Consider the following 19,513-nt stretch of genomic DNA (forward strand, 5'->3'; position numbering starts at 1 on the left):
ATCAAAATGTCAAAAATTAAAGATAAAGAGAGAATCTTAAAAGCAGCAAGAGAGAAGAAAAGAATTATGTACAAAGGGGTCCCAATTAGACTATCAGCTGACTTCTCAAGGGAAACCCTACAGGCAAGAAGGGACTGGCAAGAAATATTCAAAGTAATGAAAATCCAAAACCTACAACCACGAATACTCTATCCAGCGAAATTGTCATTCAGAATAGAAGGACAGAGAAAGTGTTTCCAGGACAAAATAAAACTGAAAGAGTTCATTAGATCAAAACCACTGTTATATGAGATGTTAAAGGGACTGGTTTAAAAAACAGAAGCTAGGGAGATGAAACAAAGGCAAACTAAACAGGCAACGAGAGTGGAAAAGGAACTGTGGGTACGGGAAGCATATTGAGGGGAGGTCAACAGGGAGGGGGAGTGGGGAGAGGGAGGGAGATGATATAGGAATTGGGGATCATGGTAGGAGGGAATGGAATAGACGGAGAGAGGTTGGGAGGAACTGTATGCACAACTAATGGACATAATCTAAAAGGGGGGGACAACTGGAGGGAGGGGGGCCACCGGGTGGAGGGGAGCAGAGGGAAGGGAAATTGGCACAAATGTAATATTTTAATCAATAAAACACATTAAATCTGAAAAAAAAAAAAAAAAACTAAACAAACAAGAAGAACAGAGACAGAATCATGGATATAGAGAGCATTTTGATGGTTGCTACATTGAACAGGGCTGTAGGGAAATGGATGAAGAGGTGAAGGGATTAAGAAGTACAAATAGGTAGTCACAGAATAGCCATGGGGATGTAAAGTACAGTATAGGAAATGGAGTATCCAAAGAACTTAGATGCATGATCCATGGACATGAACAATGGTGAGTGGATTGCCTGAGGGAGTGGGGTTGCTGGGTGGAAGGGGGCAAAGGGGAAAATATTGGGACAACTGTAATAGAATAATTAATAAAATTATATATATATATTCTTTAAAAAGACAAATTGCTCAATTTGTAAAATGGGCAATGAATCTGAATTGACATTTCTCCAAAGAAGATATACAAATGTCCAATAAACACAGGAAAAGATGTTCAACATCATTATTATTAGGGAAATGCAAATTAAAACCATAATGAGATACCATTTCACACCCACTAGGATGACTCTACTCAAAAAGGCAAATAATGTGTTGGTGAAGATGTGAAGAAAGTGAAACCATCAGCCATTGCTAGTGGGAATATAAAATGCTGCAGCCATTTTGGTAACATTCCTCAAAAAGTTTACATATGCCCTGGCCGGGTAGCTCAGTTGGTTGGAGCATTATCCCAGATGTACGGGGTTGTGGGTTCGATCCCCAGTCAGGGCACATACAGAAAACAACCAATGAATGCATAAATAAATGGAACAACAAATCGATATTTCTCTCTCTCTTTCTCTCACTCTCTCTCTCTCCTTCCTTTCTCTCTCTACAATCAATAAATTTTTTAAGTTCACATATAACCCAGAAATTCCACTTCTACATATGTGCCCAAGAGAAATGAAACATACATCCTCACAAAAATTTGTACATGAATGTTTGTTCATAGCAACATGTTCATGACAACCCCAAAATGGAAGCAATGCAACTATCTATGAACTGATGGACATCAACTAATAAACAGTGTGGTCTATCCATACAATGGAATGTTATTCAGCCATATAAAGGAATGCAGTAGTAATATGTACTGTGACATGGGTGAACCTGAAATACTTTATGCTCAGTGAAAGAAGCCAGATATAAAAGATCACATGTTGTATAATTCCATTTATATGAAATGTCCAAAATAGGCACATCCATAAAGACAGAGAGTAGATTAGTGGTTTGCCCATCCGATGGGGAGGGGGGAATGGGGACTGACTACAAATAGGCACAGGGTTTCTCTTTAAGGGGATGAAAATGCTCTGGAATTAGATAGTCGTGATGGTTGCACAACTTTGTGAGTATATTAAAAACCAATAGAGCCCTGACTGGTATGGCTCAGTTGGTTGGGCATCATCCCGCAAAGTGAAAGGTCATGGGTTCGATTTCCAGTCAGGGCACGTGCCTGGGTTGCTGGCCTGGTCCCCGGTTGGGACACATTTGAGAGGCAACCGATCTATGTTTCTCACATCAATGTTTCTCTACCTTTCTTTCTCCTTCCCTGCCCCCCTGTCTAGAAACAAATAAAATCTTTTTTTAAAAATCATTGAATTATACACTTTAAAAGGGTGTATAATTTTATGGTATATGGATTCTATCTAAATAAAAATAAAGAATAAGTAGGAAAAAATCAAATAACTTCAGAGAATGGTAATTGCTGTAAGGCACTTCAACAGGAAGATGTGATAAAGGGCCCTGGGGTCAAAGGGGACTCTTCAAGTTGAGGGAGGAGCCAAGTGGGCTCGTCTGAAGGGGGACATTTGAGCTGATTGACAACAGGAGTCCTGGGGTGAGCTGGGAGGGGAGCCTGCCAGGCAGAGGGAACAACAAACACAGGCCCTGAGTGAAACACTAGAAGCCCTCCCTCCCTAGACCATCTCTGACAAACGCTGCCTCCTGTTCTACACAGCCATACGCTTTCCAATCCAATCTTGGTTTTGCCTAAAGTCTTCACCTGAGAGGTGTAAAGATTTTCCAAATAAATAAAATCTTTAAAAAAACCCCAAAAACCCTAGCTGGTGTGGCTCAGTGGATTGAGTGACAGCTTGTGAACTGAAAGGTTGCCCGTTTGGTTCCCAGTCAGGGCACATGCCTGGGTTATGGGCTAGGTCCTTAGTAGGGGGTGTGCAAGAGGTAATGAGATGATGCTTCACACATCGATGTTTCTCTCCCTCTCTTTCTCTCTCCCGCCCCCATCTCTAAAAAAATAAATAAATAAAATCTTAAAAACATAAAAAGATTTTCCGGGTTATTCTGAGCATAGGTGGAGTTAAGGAAGCACGTTCCCAGACCTTTAACTTTCATATGAAATTCTTGGTCTGCCCAAGAAAGTGCCTCTCCTAGTCTCCTTTCAGACAACTTCCCACTCATAAGAGAAAAGTCACATGTCACCAAATGAATCTTCCTGGTGGGGGCCCCTCAGGAGAGACGGTGTTGGGAGAGCTTCCCAAGGACATATCACATCACAGGACGAGGGTCTGGCCTTGTCAATCTGTCCTAGATTTAAAGCCCAGTGCGGGGATGATCATCGTGGGGATGCAGGGGAACAGGCTGGTTGTGTTGAGAAGTGGAATCAGATCTTTTCTGATACTCAGTTGACTGAGGGATTTGATGATGGGGGCTGGCTTTGCCATTTTAGACACATGGGAGACATTTTCTATAAATTTACATAGCTGAATCTACAGCCCTGTAGGTTTTGATTAAGATTTACTTAAAGTGCACATGCAGTGTACCAAAAATTCTATTATTTGTAATATATGACTTAAAGAAACAAAATTAAATGCCAACTTTCAAGTGTGAGTGGGTTATATACATAACTATTTGAAATTCTCGAAATGGAGACTTAATCAAAAAATTGGAAGACCATTCACTTCATAAGCCCTCACCGCAGTCTCATCTCTGCCTTTCCCTCATCTGATCTCCTTTTAGTACCTACTGAGCCACCACTGGGTATGACATCTGTGCCACTCCACCACTAACCAGAAGGGAACCTTTCACAAACTTCTTTCTCAGCCTCTATCTTCACCTGTAAACTAGGGTAATACCCTCCTTACGGGGAGACAATGAGTGGGTGAGTGTAAAATGGTAACCTACATGCAGGTGGAATGTGCAACTGCCCTCCTGGCGACAGGCTGCAGAACTGCCCCTTCCCCCATGCATCTCACCAGAGCCCATCATACTCCCACTCCCTCCCCTGGGAATCAGTTCATCTGGAGGGGCCTGGATTGAGGTTAAGAGTGCATCTAAAAAAATCAGGGACCTAGAGAAGGAGCAGGTTGGGGGCGGAAGAGCAAATGTTGAATGTTGATATGTGGACAACTGCTCCATGAAAGGCAAGGCACTAGGCCCCGCCCCCATTCACATGTTAATCTGCACAATCACCCCATTTGTGAGGCTGAGGGAAGAGTGGAAACTTGCCTGGTAAGTGGCCTGGCTGCGATTTGAACCCGCATCTATTTGACTCCAAGATTTTATAGGTTGGGTCTCTTATTAAACTTTCTGAAAATGCTCTGGCACAGAGGTCTGTATGTTTCCCACCATATGTTGCACAACCCATTTGGTCCATAATTCAAACCACAATTTTTGTGTCTGTAGGAGAGAGGGGAGGGGATAGGTCAGGCCTCAGAAAATGTTTCCCCAACACTTACTCTGAGCCTCAAGGTCCTGGACTTGATCACTGGAGGTCAGAAAAGCATATGTCCTGTGTCTTGTCAGGGGTTCACCAACTGGCTGGGACCAGATTTTGGAAGCCAATAGTTATTGCAGAGGCTTGCTGAGGCAAAAATGACTGTCTGCAGGGGTGGGATCAGAGAAAACCTCCAGGAGGAAAAGTCATCTAACCTGGGCCCTGAAGGAGGAGTAGAAGTTTGCAAGGCAATTAGGGGAGGAGGCACAGGGACCAGCAGGAGCACAGGCTGGACGGAATGCAGCCTGTCTGGGACAGTGAGTACTCTAGGCAGCCAGGAAAATGGTGAGGGAAGTGGAGCAGAGAGACAGTAGACACTACACACAGGGCTTTCCAAAGAGAAAAACAAAACAAAACAAAACAACTTGAAGATGGAAACTTGAGTCCTTGGGGCTGGGGCCACATGGTCAGGTAGGCAGACAGAAACGTGGTACTTGGGGCAGGAAATAAACTTTGCTGGAGGGGCATATGGCTTCAGATGTGGCTAGGTCTTCCTTGATCTTACATCGAAGCCTGATCCAGTTCTGGTGAAACACCTGGGTATGTGCAGTGGGAGGCAGGGTGGGGAGGTGGGGGAGGGAAACAGTTCTCGGACCCATCAGAAGGGATGATTATGGTGTCTACCAACATTTGGGATTGATTACCAAAGGCCTCCATGACTCTCCTAAAACCTGGCTGTTTAGTCAGAAAGCAGATGCTGTTCCTGTCCGGCAGGGACAAAGAACTTGCACTAGGTGTTGGGTTGGGAGTTCAGCTCTGAGTAAGTGATGCTTCTTCTCTGGAAAATAAGGAGAGTAATAGTGCCTATCTCAAGATTCAATCAGAGAGTGTTCTGGAGAGTAGCTGGCACAGAGGAGGAGAAGCCCCAATTGCTATTGGAACAGGACGATCCTATCATACCTTGAGGCTGGGCGCCGACCAGAGTTGTTTCTAGAGGCAGGATCAATCTCTCCTGGATGCTGCTGGAGTGAGCTTTCTACTCGCTCCTTAGCTTTTCATGGCTCCCTACTACCCTCCAGATAAAGCCTAAATTCTTTAACTAGACTGACAAGGCCCTGCACCAACAGGCTTCTGTGGCTTTTCCCATCCTCCCTGAGGCCTCTTATGACCTGTCCCTGCCCCACCTCGCTTCTGGCCACACTGAATTATGGTCAGTTCTTCCTATGCCTGGTGTTCCTCTGGGCTCTTCTGTTGGAACCTCTACTTTGTCCCCTCCTTTTCAGGCTATTCGTGCATACGATTCAGGACCCCAGCCCTGGATGCTTCTTCTTGGAGGCCTCTCCAGCTCCCCATCACCTCTGGTTTCTCTCTCATTGCTCAGCTCTCTACCTTGTTATTACTTATCTGTCTTCCCCATAAGGCTGTGGGGGGGAGCTCAATAAGTATTCCTGAATTAATAAATGAAAGGGGGGCAGTTCTGAGAAAAAATGGGTCCCTGTACACTGGCCAAATGCGTGGACAGGAGTCTATGTCAGCAGAATAGGGATTCTCAGTAAACATAATTTAAAGATGAGGTAGCCCTTACTGGTGTGGCTCAGTGGATTGAGTGCTAGCCTGCAAACCAAAGAGTTGCTGGTTCTATTCCCAATCAGGGCACATGCCTGGGTTGCAGGCCAGGTCCTCAGTCAGGGGAGCAGGAGAGGCAATCACACATTGATATTTCTCTCCCTCTCTTTCTCCCTCCCTTCCCCTCTTTCTAAAATAATAAAATAAAAAATAATAATAAAGATGAGGTAATAAGGCTAAGGTAATCTCACTTGGCCTAACCCTCCAACTCCTCAGCCTCTGGGGGTAGGACCCTGTGCTGGGCCTTCTCACACACCGTATTGGAAGGTAAGCTGGTTAAGAGCAAGAAATGTTAGGCTGGTCACACTAGGTGCCAAGTAGGGCTCTGAGATCTTGCACATGGGCTTCATCTTTTGGACCTCTGTTCTTCACAGGGGCGGCCACTCAAGGGTTAAAGAAAGTCATGCATGTCAAGTGCCCAGTGTGGTGTCCAGTCCAGTCCACAACACAGACTCAGCAAGTATTTACTGATTCTAATCTCTGTCTTAAGGGTGGGAGTCCCAGGAAAGGTCCCTGAGCTGAGAAAAGGAGGGCAGGGCAGGGCCCTGTCCCTCCTTCAGCCACTGTGGGAGCTGGTTTGCCCATAAGAGCATGTGGCCCCGTGGGTCCCTCAGAACAGTGCCAGCACAGGAGAGGTGCCTGGCCAGTGCCACTGGACTGGGAGGTTCAGAAGGGCTGGTGTGGTTGAGACTGCAGCAGCCGTGTTCTCCTCTAAGAAGCAGGAAGGGCCTGCTGAGGTCACCCCAGGGAAGTCTAAGAGCTGTTCTCTGGGTTACAGTCCTGTTCCCTAGACCCATCGGTAAGTAAACTGTTCATCCCCACTGCCTGTCCCTCCACAGCCCCAGCTCCTCTTCCCTGGGCCTGGAAGGTTGAAATGAGGCATTTCTGGAGGGCAGTGATGTCCAGCCCTTCTTTACACCTTAGCACATTTACTTAACCTTTTCTGGGGCCTGGGGCTTCCTGAGGCAGGTGTCTCCTTGTTGCTTTCCCCAGCAGCCAGCACATGGCCTGGAGCACAGGCAATGGTGGCTTCAAGACACATTCACTAAGGCTTGGTTGTACAGGCCCCCAGCACTCACCTGCACCTTATAGGACCTTCGCAGTGGCCCTGTGCACAGAAAGCACAGGCAAGGAAGCCAAATTGTGGGCTTAAGTGAACAGCTTGGCCTACAGTGGCAGTTCCCAGGTCCTCAGGAGTGTTCATGGGAAAGTACACGGTTGAGAGGAATCTTGATGAATTGGGGCAATTAGCAGGGGATAATTGTCAGTCAGAAATGATTGGCTCAAATGATTAGGTGTGAAGAAGGACCCAGTCAGAGCTGAGAGTCCCTACTGAACTGCCCAGAAGTAAGGGTTAGCAGGAGTAACTCCTCAGCAGACCCCAAGGGCTGATGACCCCTGGGGGCGGCACCCAGAGCACACGCCCATCTCTTCCCTGGCTGGCTCTAGCACCAGGGACCGGCCAGCCTAACTTTGCACCTAAGAACCTCAGGGTACCTTTTTCTTTTCAACATAAGGGGGAACCCTAGGGAACAGCGCCACTCACAACCCTGAGGAAGCCTGCTTGCTGTCAGGGCAGGGGCTGCCCCCCCCCGCCCCCCCCCGCCTCCCCCCCCCCCCGCGCGCCCTTAATGTGCTGAGGACCCGGTGTGCGCCTCCACCGCTGGACTGGGGGCCTTGGAGAGCAGGAGCTAGGGCGCCCAGAGCTCCAAGCCTGGTCGGGTGGCGGTGGGGAAGTTGAGGGAGCTCGGCTGGACACTGTGCAGGAAGGACAACGCCAGAAGCGGCCTTTTTCGCAGGTGGGCTGATGGTGAACGCATAAAAGGGCTGTGGATAATCGCTCCACATACAATAATTATGTACATTTACTAAGCCCTGGGAGGAATGATAGTCACGTGGTTCTCGAGGGCGGCGCTCTCAGCTTTTTAGATGGATTTAACTCTAATCACTGAAGGCTTTCTGGAGGAGGTGGGATTTTTTTTTTTTTTTTTTTTTTAATATCTGTCGATTGCAGCTCTAGAAACAGTGAGGATGCATTTAGCTAGCTCCCGAGGTGAGCTTTTTGCTGAGAAGCAAGCCCAGGGGATCTGACCGGGCTGGGGGGCTGGAGTTGCGAGGTCAACCTAAGCTGGGTTCTCCGACCTGCCCTTGTGCTTTCTTGGATGACTGAACGCATCGTGGCCGCGCTAGGCCGGTTCTGCGGGGCCGCGGGCACTGGGTGCAGGCCTTGAGGTCCGGGTCTCGGGAGAGCAGAGCGTTCCAGGCCGGGGATTAGGCCAGCAGCCTTGGCCAGGCCAGCCTGGCTATCCGCCTTTCCAGCGCAGTTCCACCGGGGTCCCGGTGCCCGGCCCTCAGGGGCGAGGCGTGCGCTCCTCGGTGAGCCGGGCTGCGGAGCAGGCGGCCTGCGCCCGGCTTTGGTGGCACGAGAGGGCCATCTGCCTGGGTGCTGAGAATTGCAGCGTCTGCTGTGCGAGGTGCGGCCCCATCCCGGCCCGGGGACCGCATTCTATGTCCCGCACGCACGCACCGACCGACGCCCGTCCGCGCCCGAGGCCCAGGTCCCAGTGCCAGGCCCAGACCCAGACTAGGCGCGGGAGGCGGTGCAGGGGTTAGTGGACCCCTCCCCCAGCGCTCCCCGTGCCCAGCGGAGGCACGAGGACCCCTGGACCCGGGGGTGGCGAGGGAGCTTCGTCCGGGCAGGGCCGTGGTTGGGGACTCGGTCTCATTTGGGCGGGGGCCGCACCTCGAGGTGCGGGCGCGCTGTCAGGCTGCTGCCTAGCTCGGGTGCAGGGGGGGGGTGGGGCGTGGGCTTAGCGCGGGGGTCGCCCGGCCGCATCTCCTAGCCGAGGCCACTGCTGGGCGGGCAGTGCCCAGGCGGGTAACCCGACCCGACCCGGCTCCCGGTAGCCGCTCACCCCTGAAGGCCGGGCAAAGGGGAGGGAGAGGAATGAGGGGGAGGGGGAAGGGAAGGGGTGGTGGGTGAGGGGCTGTGGGGCCCGCAGGACCGAGTGCCCGGCCTGTCTGCGTTGCTCTACGGAGGCTGCTCGCGGCGCCCGGGACCAGCCAGCCCCCTGCCTCGCGGGCGTCGGGCCTGCGGCAGGAGGGAGCCCTGGGGCTGCACAGGCTTGACTCGGGAAGGCAGACCCGAGCTGCTGCCTCCATTTTGTTTCCTGCTCAGCTTGGTCTGTGGTGGTGGTGTGGGTTTGGGGTGCGGCCGAACAAGGGGGTTCACCTGCGGCTGTGCCTGCTCGGGGCCTGAGGCCTCGAAGACCCCAGCCCGAGCCCCAGGTGAGCCCCGCGGTAGGGGGGGGGGTTGCCTTGGCCTCGGGCCGAGCGGAGCGGGCTGAGGGCAGGTGCCCAGTGGATGGGGAGTCTGGGCTGTAACCTAAGATGGAGGCCGGGACTGACGCGGGCCCGAGCAGGGCTGGCGGGGCGGTCAGACAGGCCTCAGTCGGGCCAGGTGCCGCCGGGGTTGGGGCTCGAGACGGGTAGGGTGTTGGTGCTGTGGGCAGCCAGAGGCCAGCACAGTGCCCCGAGGTAGGTGAGGGGAGCGGAGTACCACCCACGACGCCTGCAGGCCCCAACTCTCCTGGGAGGCGCGCAAGGCCCCTGGGGAGCCCGCCTCAAGCCCCGCCCGGGCGGTCTGGCCGCCCGTAGGCCCCGGCCGCGAGCCGGCGCGCAGGAGAGGGAAAGGGGGGAGGTAGCGGAGGCTCCGCTGATTGGGTGGCGCGCTCGCGAGCCTGACTTCACCCGCCCTGAACCCCGAAGAGTAGGCGAGGGTGCGCGCGCGCGCGCGCGCGGTGGGGGCAGGGGGTGCGCGCGCACTCAGGGCCCCGGCCGCACGCGGGCGGGCGCGAGGCGCTCGGTCGCACGCGCCGCCGCCGCCGCGGGGGCGCGCGCGGTGGGGGTGTGAGGAGGAGGAGGTGGCGGCGGACTAGGCCAGGGCAGGTCGAGCTCGCCGCCTTCTACCCTGAAGAGAGACGCGGGGGGAGGGGGGGTGCAGCGAGCGGCTCCGCTCTCTCCCCACACCTCCGCTCGCGCCCCAGTGTAATGAGGGTCACCCCCTCCCCCCAGCCGGCCCGGGAGGGGGCGCGGGGCACGGTAACTAGTGCACTGAGGTGGGCGGCGGGCCGGCACGAGGAAGAGGGAGGCGGTGGCCGGGCGGGGAAGATGGTGGTGGCCGTGAGGTGAGGGGCGCGGGGGAGGGCCGGGCGCGGCGCGGGGTTGGTGGCCCGCGGCATCGCAGCCGCGGGCCCCCTCCCCCTTCGTCACTACCAGCCGGGCTCAGGCCTACCCGGCTGGGCTGCCGCGAACTTCCTCCCGGCACGGCCCGTGCCCCGCCGGCCTCCCGCGCGCACCTCGGCCTCTGCCTCCCCTCAGGTAGCCGGCTGGGGGGCGCGGGGCCGGCAGCCTTCCCGCAGTAAACTTTGCTGAATATTGATGAGTGCAATCGGTTCTGCCAGGAGGTGCTGCTGCGGCTGCGGGAAGAAGCGCGGCCCAGGCAGACGGCGGCGGCGTCGGCAGCAGCCATGTTTGTCAAGCTGTAGCAGCAGCTACTGCTGCCCTGACTTGGCTTCACCGACTGCCTCCGTTTCTCCCCCTGCGGCGTCTCAGCCTCTGGGCCCTGTAGCCGTGAACCGAGGCAGCCTGCAGTCAGGAAGGCGAGCTTCGGGGTGCACCCGCTTCGGCCGACTGGCCTGCGGCCTGAGTACGGCCGCTGCGAGGGCTCCGGCGCCGGCTGGGCGCAGGCTGCAGCGCTATTGTGACCGCTGCGCCCGAGCGAGCCGGGAAGGGGGGTAACCTTTTTGTGCAGCGTCTGGGACCCCCTTCTCGAGCCCTCCCATCCCCCTCCCTTCGGGAGATCCGGCCGCTGGATCCTCAGCGAGGGAGGAGGAAGACGATTCCTATTTGAGATGTTTGGAATTTTTACTGCCAAAGGGATTTTAATTTTAGTTCAGCCCTACTGTCCACCAGTCTGCAGTGCAGGAAAAAGGGACGGGATGTTTCCATGTGGCAAGATCTGCCCAGCTCCAGGAAGATGGAGTTTGTGGAGGCTTACCGAGGCCATTTTTCCATCGTCAGCTGGGGAACTTTTCTGCCCGTGGAAGTGCAGCAGAAAGGCATCGAGGCCACTAGGCCTTGAAAAGTGGCTGCCATTTTGAAGATAAGAGTCAAATGGCCTATTAAGTCAGATTAATTGCTGTGTTTTGGATTCCAGGTTGATGCTGGCGCAGAATGGATCAGACCTGTGAATTGCCTAGAAGAAACTGTCTGCTGTCCTTTTCCAACCCAGTGAATTTAGATGCCCCCGAAGACAAGGACAGCCCTTTCGGTAATGGTCAATCCAATTTTTCTGAGCCACTTAATGGGTGTACTATGCAGTTATCGACTGCCAGTGGAACATCCCAAAATGCTTATGGACAAGATTCTCCATCTTGTTACATTCCACTGCGGAGACTACAGGATTTGGCCTCCATGATCAATGTAGAGTATTTAAATGGGTCTGCTGATGGATCAGAATCCTTTCAAGACCCTGAAAACAGTGATTCAAGAGCTCAGTCGCCAGTTGTTTGCACTTCCTTGAGTCCTGGTGGTCCAACAGCACTTGCTATGAAACAGGAACTCTCTTGTAATAACTCCCCTGAACTCCAGGTAAAAGTCACAAAGACTGTCAAGAATGGCTTTCTGCACTTTGAGAATTTTACTTGTGTGGACGATGCAGATGTAGATTCTGAAATGGACCCAAAACAGCCAGTCACAGAGGATGAGAGTATAGAGGAGATCTTTGAGGAAACTCAGACCAATGCCACCTGCAATTATGAGTCTAAATCAGAGAATGGTATAGACGTGGCCATGGGAAATGAACAAGACAGCACACCAGAGAGTAGAGATGGTGCAGTCAAATCGCCATTCTTGCCATTAGCTCCTCAAACTGAAACACAGAAAACTAAGCAAAGAAATGAAGTGGACGGCAGCAATGAAAAAGCAGCCCTTCTCCCAGCCCCCTTTTCGCTAGGAGATACAAACGTTACCATAGAAGAGCAATTAAACTCAATAAATTTATCTTTTCAGGATGATCCAGACTCCAGTACCAGTACATTAGGAAACATGCTAGAATTACCTGGAACTTCAACATCATCTACTTCACAGGAATTGCCATTTGTAAGCAGTTTTTGGTACAACTTAAATATATACATAAATGTATATATACAGGCAACTTAAAGGGAAACATAACTAATTGATTTTTGGTCGCTTATCAGTTCACAGCTGAAAGCCTATTGCTAATGATATGCTTTTTGGGGAAACCTTACTTTGATTTTTAAATTTATCTCTATTGTATGAGTTTGGTTCTTTTTAGATTTTCCCAGTGAACTCATCTTGGAGGACTAAGAGTTAAACTTTAAAGGGCATTTGATTTAGTTCAGATTTAAATTTTCAAGATGAAGGTATACATTTAGTTTTTTTTTTTGTTTGTTTTTTTAAAGTGGGCTTTGGCTTGCTGGTAGTGTGAGTTACAGGTGTATCAATTACCTGGAGTCCTGTTTTCACATAGGGCATGGCTTATTTTCTTAGTTGATTGGACGAGTCTTGCGTCAGGTTAAAGTACATTTTGTGCACAAATTGAAAGCAGCTAAGATGAGCTGAACTTCTTGGACATCAGTCACATTTCCCCCCCTAACTAGTGTCAATGAAACTGGAATTTTATGGTGTTTGGTGATTGTTTTGAGGGCATTAAATACTCACTTTACCTTGTAGCCCTGCTGTTTAAAGTTAAAATAGGAGCATGTGGGTGTGTCACTTGTTTCTGTTGATTCATATCTTAAATATGCTTTAGTACTTGGTTTCTTTTGGCAGTTGTAGATTTAAAAATTTTGTTTTGGTAGTTATCTTGAGTTTGTATTGTCCTACATATTTTTAGAGTGGATAGGCTCTGTTGGCAACCTACTGGCAGCTCAGACAAATCCTTTTTCTTGGCTTTAATTGGCACTTATTTTATACACACACACACACACCACACACAGAAGGTTTACAGTTGTGAGTGCACAGAACAATTCTTGTATTGTTATTTATTAATTATTGTATTTTCCATACAAATAACTAAATCTACTTTTGCTATCCCCTCCCATATATAATTTTGCTTTGTATTTACATAAAAACCTAGGTCTAATGGTGGAGATAGATCTTCCTCTAGAAGCATACAAATAGAAGTAGAAATCTCATCTTTGATTCTCATCAAAGAGATATCAGTGGAGTATGGTTCTATTAAAAACTGGAAAATATTGGAGCCTATGGACAGTATGTTATACATCTAAAAATGGAGTTAACAAAGTTGTATAAATGGAGAACATTTTTTTAGGCAGAAAATCTAAAATGTGCAAAGGTTTTATGGACTTGAAGAAGCAATATCTGTTCTTTTAGGCCTTTGATTCAAGGTTGTGGATGAAATCTATTGCTTTGATTTTCACCTTTGATACTTCTTAACTGAGGATTTAAAGTGAAGTCAATCTCAAAATGCAAATTTAGCTGAACAGTATAGCTTGAGAGAGGTACAATGAAAAATTGTATGTAGATATACACTATTGATGTATTCAGTCTATTCAGAGTTGTTTCATTGATGCAACCAGTATAGGGCACTTACGCTGGATTTGGTCCTGTGCTCACGCCTGGGAATTTTAGGAAATCCATAGCAAATGCTGTTAGTCATTTATTTTGTCCGTAACATTGTGATAGAATAAGATTATCTTCCCAAAAGTAAGAGTAGTTATTAGGATTGTAAACCCCATGTCAAGAATTAGATGGATACATAATTCAAGATTATATTGTTTGTTGTTTTGTATATATAGCTATAAGCAAACTGCCTTCTGTAATAAATTAGGAGCCTCTTTAGTTATTCTCATATAGTGATGTGAAATGATTGTTGTTATAGTTGATAATCTTGACCTGGTGCTTTTATATTTAATTGGGTTGATACTGTCTTAATTCCTGCCACTGTGCATGTATCATGTGCATTTACAGCTTTGTACATAGTAGGTGCTGGATAAAATCTTGAAGAAGGTTGGTCCCAGAGCTCCATGTTTAAATAGGCAATACCTCAGTTTAGTAAGTGCTTTGGTCTGTATTGTCTCATTAGTCTTCATAGCCTTTTAGTAAAAAACGGATGTTTTGAAGACATAAATTAATCTTCAAGACACCTGAGATTACTGGAGACAGTACTGGAACCCTTGAAATCATAGAATTATCTGAGTACCTTGGCTTTCTGTTTTTTTTTTTTTTCCTGTTGGCTTTTTTTAGTGATTTCTGAAGGTCCCTGACAGTTGTCTGGGCCTGAAGTAACTTCTGGTTTTCTCACTAGGCTAATTTGCAGTAGTCGTTTTCTGCTCTTCCTCAATTATTTTATGGAGAATACATACTATGGCGGTATTCATGAATTTGAGGATCCTTATAGTTCTTAGGGTGTAGCCAGCCCTAGGATGGTCGACCTAAATATAACACTGGTGATCTTCTTTCCAAAGAGGACCACTAAAAATGAACCCACTTAAAGTGAGGACTAACAACTTATAAGTAAATAGGGAGAAAAAGGATTATTTAGAATTTTATGTTGAAAGGTAAAATTAAGCATTATGAAAATATTTTTTAAACATTTATAAAAAATTTAGTTATGATGGCAACTGTTTGTTATAAGGAAAGATCAAATAGATTTTTAAAAATTTTATCTAGTGAAATTGTACAATAAGGAGGTAACATACTTATTTTTCTTTCTCATCATGATTATAAGGAAGATAAATTCTTACAAAAATTAGTTTTAATTAGATTTAATTAGTTTTAGTGAGTTTCTCTTTTAAAAATGTTTGTTATGGAAAACTTCAAGCAGATACCAAAGAAGAGAGAATAGTAGAAATGCCTATGCACTCCCCACTCAGCTTCAAGGATGACTGATATTTTACCAGTCTTGTGTTATCCTCCATTTTGTCATTCACTAACATTTCTTAATCCTTAGTCATAGCACTTTTGTTTTAAAGATTTTATTTATTCTTATAGAGAAGGAGAAAGAGAGGGAAAGAAACATCCATCAGTTGCTTCTCACATGTATGCCTCAAACAAGGATTGGGAGTGTAACCCAGGCATGTACCCTGACTAGGAATCGAACTGGCAACCTTTTGCTTTGCAGGATGATGCCCAGCCAACTAAGCCACACCAGTTAGGGCCATAGCACTCTTTTGACACGCCTGCCCTGCTATCATCCTTGTTACTAGTATACTGGTTGACCTAGATCATCTTTTGCTTGCCTGTAATTGGAGTAGTTCTTTATTACTTACATTGACTTTAAGAAACACAGCATCTTTTTGCTAGATTTGTTTGTAGTTTCATCTTGTACTTGATTTACACTGTACTACTAGATAGTGCTTTACTAGGTGGATATGATAGATACTATATTGTCCATGGGGTGGGCATTTCAGTAGACTTCTTCTTTGCCATTTAAAAATAGGTATTTGGTCTTTTAACAATAATTGCCCTGTACAATTTTGGGGATTTAGAAAATAATCACAAACCATTTCTGTGCTAAGTTCTACACTATTGCTGTTTAAGTGGTTAAGGAGATGAGTAGAGATGAAACCTAGAGCACTCAAGGCTTTAAGGAAGAAGTTAGATTGGCTTTCTCTGGGCGTGGTTGGGTTTGGGTTAGGGTACTTTGGATGTGGAGAATTAAATGAACATAGTATTTTTTGAAAGGTGGTGTGAACTGAAGGTAGTCAGGTAACAGGGCATAGAAATCCACACTGGCATTTGGTGTTGATGATATAGGAACCTGGGAACCAGGGAGGGATTTTAGCTGAGAAGTAATATGAAGTCTGTTTGGAAGGAAGGGTAGGATGCGGAGTCTGTTGCGATAATAATTAAAATTTAGACTTGAGCAGAGTCAGCAGCAGAAAGAAGGGATAAATCCATTACGATTATTTCAACGTGGGAAATTGACAGCCCCCTCTTTTTTTAAAAAGGTTTTATTTATTTGTTTTTAGAGAGAGGGGGAGGGAGAGAAGGAGAGAAACATCAGTGTGTGGTTGCATCTTGTGCGCCCCCAACTGGGGACCTGGCGTGCAACCCAGGCATGTATGTGCCCTGTCCAGGAATCGAACCGGTAACACTTGATTCGCAGGCTGGCACTCAATCCACTGAGCCACAGCAGCCAGGGTGACAGCCCTTTTTAAGAAATATATTTTATTTATTTTTAGAGAGAGGGAAAAGGAGGGAGAAAGAGGGGAAAACACCTATCAGTTGCCTCTTGCACGCCCCCAACAGGGGACCTGGCCCACAAGCAAGGCATGTACTTTGACCTGGAATCAGCCGGCAACCTTTTGGTCTGCAGGCCGCTGCTCAGTCCATTGAGCCACACCAGCCAGGGCTTGATAGCCCTTTTTGGGGGTTGCCTGGATTGGAGGGGTGGGTACAGATGATGTCCAAGGCTTGTCACATTGCTGCCAGAGCCAAAAATCTACTCCTTAGGGGTTTGCTTATCCTAGCAATTCTCTATTTCCTCCCATCTTCTCTGAGAAGAAAATTGATCCTGTCTCCACACCTCTCGGGTTCTGCTCTCTATCCAACTCTCCTTTTTGCTGGAGGACCTTATTTTATTCATTATCCTTTCCTCATTCCCTCTGGGATCTTTATTCTGTATCCCTTCACCACATCACTTTTTCTGCCTGAAAACAGAATGACATCCTCTAATTCTAAAGGGACCTTCCTTTGTCCCGTAATCCTCCAGTTTTCTTTCCCCTTTATTGGTGAACTTCTTTTATTTGTTTTTCAATAGTTCATTTTTTATTGTATTTTTTTCTGTTACGATTTATCCTTCCTGTACCCTCTTCCACCTCCACCCATCCCCCTAACCCCTTCTGGTGAATTTCTTGACAGTTGTCTCCTTTATTTACTTCTCCTTAAAGCTCTCAGGATTGGCTTCTTTATTTTTCACTCTACTGAAGCTGTTCTCATAAGTCACAAATGATATTGTACATATTTATCCTACTAGATTCGCAGCATTTCACCACCACTCTTTTTAAAAGTATATTTTATTCATTATGCTGTTACAGTTGTCCCAATTTTTCCCACTTTGCCAGCTTCTGCCCAGTACCCCCTTTGCTCCAGCAATCCCCCCTTAGTTCATGTCCATGGGTTGTGCATATAAGTTCTTTGGCATCACCCTTTCCTATACTATTCTTAACATCCCCCTGTCTATTTTGTATCTACCAATTATGCTTTGTAATCCCTGTACCTTTTCCCCCATTCTCCCTTTCCCCCTTCCCTGCTGATAACCCTCCATATGATCTCCATATCTGTGATTCTGTTCCTGTTCTGGTTGTTTGCTGAGTTTTTGTCTTTTAGATTCAGTTGGTGATAGTTGTGACTTTGTTGTCATTTTTTGGAAAGCTTTTATTTATTTTTTAGAGAGAGGGGAATTGAGGGAGAAAGAGAGGGAGAGAAACATCAGTGTTTAGTTGCCTCTCGCATGCCCCCAACTGGGGACCTGGCCCATAACCCAGGCATGTGCCCTGACTGGGAATTGAACTGGCAGCTTTTTGGTTTGCAGACTGCTGGTACTCAATCCACTGAGCCACACCAGCCAGAGCGTGTTGTCATTTTAATGTTGATAGTTTTGATCTTCTTTTTCTTTCATAAGTCCCTTTAACATTTCATGTAATAATGACTTGGTGATAATGAATTCCTTTAGCTTTATCTTGTCTGGGAAGCACTTTATCTGTCCTTCCATTCTAAATGATAACTTTGCTGGGTAGAGTTATTTAGATTGTAGGTGCTTGCTTTTTATCACTTTGAGTACTTCTTGCCAGTCCCTTGCCTGCAAAGTTTCTTTTGAGAAATCAGCTGAAAGTCTTATGGAAACTCCCCTGTAGATAACTAACTGCTTTTCTCTTGCTTTTAAGATTCTCTCTTTATCTTTAACCTTTGTCATTTTAATTATGGTGTGTCTTGGTGTGGTCCCCTTTGGGTCTAACTTGTTTGGGACTCTGTGCTTCCTGGACTTGTATGTCTAGTTCCTTTGCCAAATTAGAGAAGTTTTTTTCATTATTGCTTCAAATAAGTTTTCAATTTCTTGTCCTTTCTCTTCTCCATCTGTTACTCTTAAGATTTAGATGTTGGTATGTTTAAAGTTGTCCCAGAAGTTCCTAAGCCTCTCCTTTTTTTTCTTTTTCTTTTTTTTTTTGCATTCTTGTTTCTTCTGTTTGTTCTGGTTGAATATTTATTTCTTCGTGTTGTTCCAAATTGTTGATTTGAATCCTGGCTTCCTTCCCTTCACTGCTGGCTCCTGTTTATTTTTCTTTATTTCACTTTGTGCAACCTTCATTTCTTCCTTTTTTGCAGTACTCTGTGAGTTCTTTGAGCGTCCTTATCACCAGTGTTTTGAACTCTGCCTTTGATAGGTTGGATATATCAATTTTGTTTTAGTTCTTTTTCTGTTTCTTTTTTGTTATTGTTTCGTTCTTTCATTTGGGCCATATTTCTTTGCCTCCTCAATTTGGCATCCTCCCTGTGTTTGTTTCTGTATATTAGGTAGAGCTGCTTTGACTCCCTATGTAGCAAAGGCACCTGTAAATTACATGGTGTGGAGCCTTAGGTAGTTGCCAGAGCAGGGCCATTCACATCACTGCTTTGTGGCTCTGTGGTGTTGGGGCAGTGCTTCTGCCTAGCTTCTGGTGATTTGCCTGGCTCTTACCCCGTTTGCAGTCACTTCACCTACTTCCCATTGCAATTGGAGCCCTTCCAGTTGCTGCCGTGGGGTTTGTGTACCTTCTAAGATCATGCAGGCCCTTTAAGTGCTGAAAATCTCACAGTTTCTTCTGCTGCCCCAACCCCCACCTGGTTTCTACAGCCACAGGTAATGGGGGTTTATCTTTCCAGTGCTGGACCCTGGGACTGGAATTGCTTGCTTCTTGGTTATTCCTCCCAATTTTTATCCACCACACATGAATGAGGGCCTGCCCGATTTGCCACCACTGCACCACTTGTCTGAGCCATGCAGCCTCTCCTACCCGCCTGGATGAATGTGGCTTCTTTATTTAAATCCTTGGTTGTCAGACTTCATACAGCTCAATTTTCTGACGGTTCTGGTTAATTGTTTTTCAGATCTGGTTGTAATTCTTTTCTATCGTTGCACGAGGAGGCGACACATGTCTGCCTATGCCTCTATCTTGACCAGAAGCTCACCACCACTCTTTTAAACTGTTCTTTTTTAACTGCTTGCTCTCTTCCTTGTTTCTTAATTGTCTGCAGTCTCTTCCACTTTAATTGCTTCATTTTACTGCTACTCTGCTTTGAAAACTTTGACTTCTGAGCTTCAGACCAAGAAATTAATTGCCAAACAAGCTTCTTTTTTATTGCCAAATGTGTTTCTATCTGTGTTAATGATGGCATCCTCCTCCTGTTAATTTCAAGGCTGGAAACCTTGGAGTTAACTTATTTATATGATCAAAACACATTTGAGTGCCCTCTCTGTGCTAGGCATTGCTAATATAAAAGAAAGGAAAGACATAGTTTGTGTTTTTTTTTCTCTTTTATCCTCACCCGAGGACATTTTTTCA

The 19,513-nt window shown here is 47.2% G+C and overlaps 1 protein-coding gene across 6 annotated transcripts in view; it reads left to right on the top strand.

Moving 5' to 3' along the window:
* The first annotated feature begins 9,074 nt into the window (after positions 1-9,074).
* The window catches only part of NSD1 (nuclear receptor binding SET domain protein 1), a 158,000-nt gene continuing 147,561 nt past the window's right edge, over positions 9,075-19,513 (top strand). The window contains exons 1-2 of one of the 6 annotated variants that reach the window (XM_090287951.1): positions 9,075-9,209; positions 11,140-12,083. In XM_090287951.1, the coding sequence (XP_090144077.1) occupies positions 11,157-12,083 (927 nt within the window). In that variant the 5' untranslated portion in view covers positions 9,075-9,209; positions 11,140-11,156. The other 5 variants (XM_090287948.1, XM_090287947.1, XM_090287950.1 and 2 more) reach the window with 5 other exon arrangements.

This window comes from Furipterus horrens, unplaced genomic scaffold, assembly GCF_987537825.1.
Source record: "Furipterus horrens unplaced genomic scaffold, mFurHor1.1.pri manual_scaffold_10, whole genome shotgun sequence".
In the NCBI taxonomy this organism is placed as follows: Eukaryota; Metazoa; Chordata; class Mammalia; order Chiroptera; family Furipteridae; genus Furipterus; species Furipterus horrens.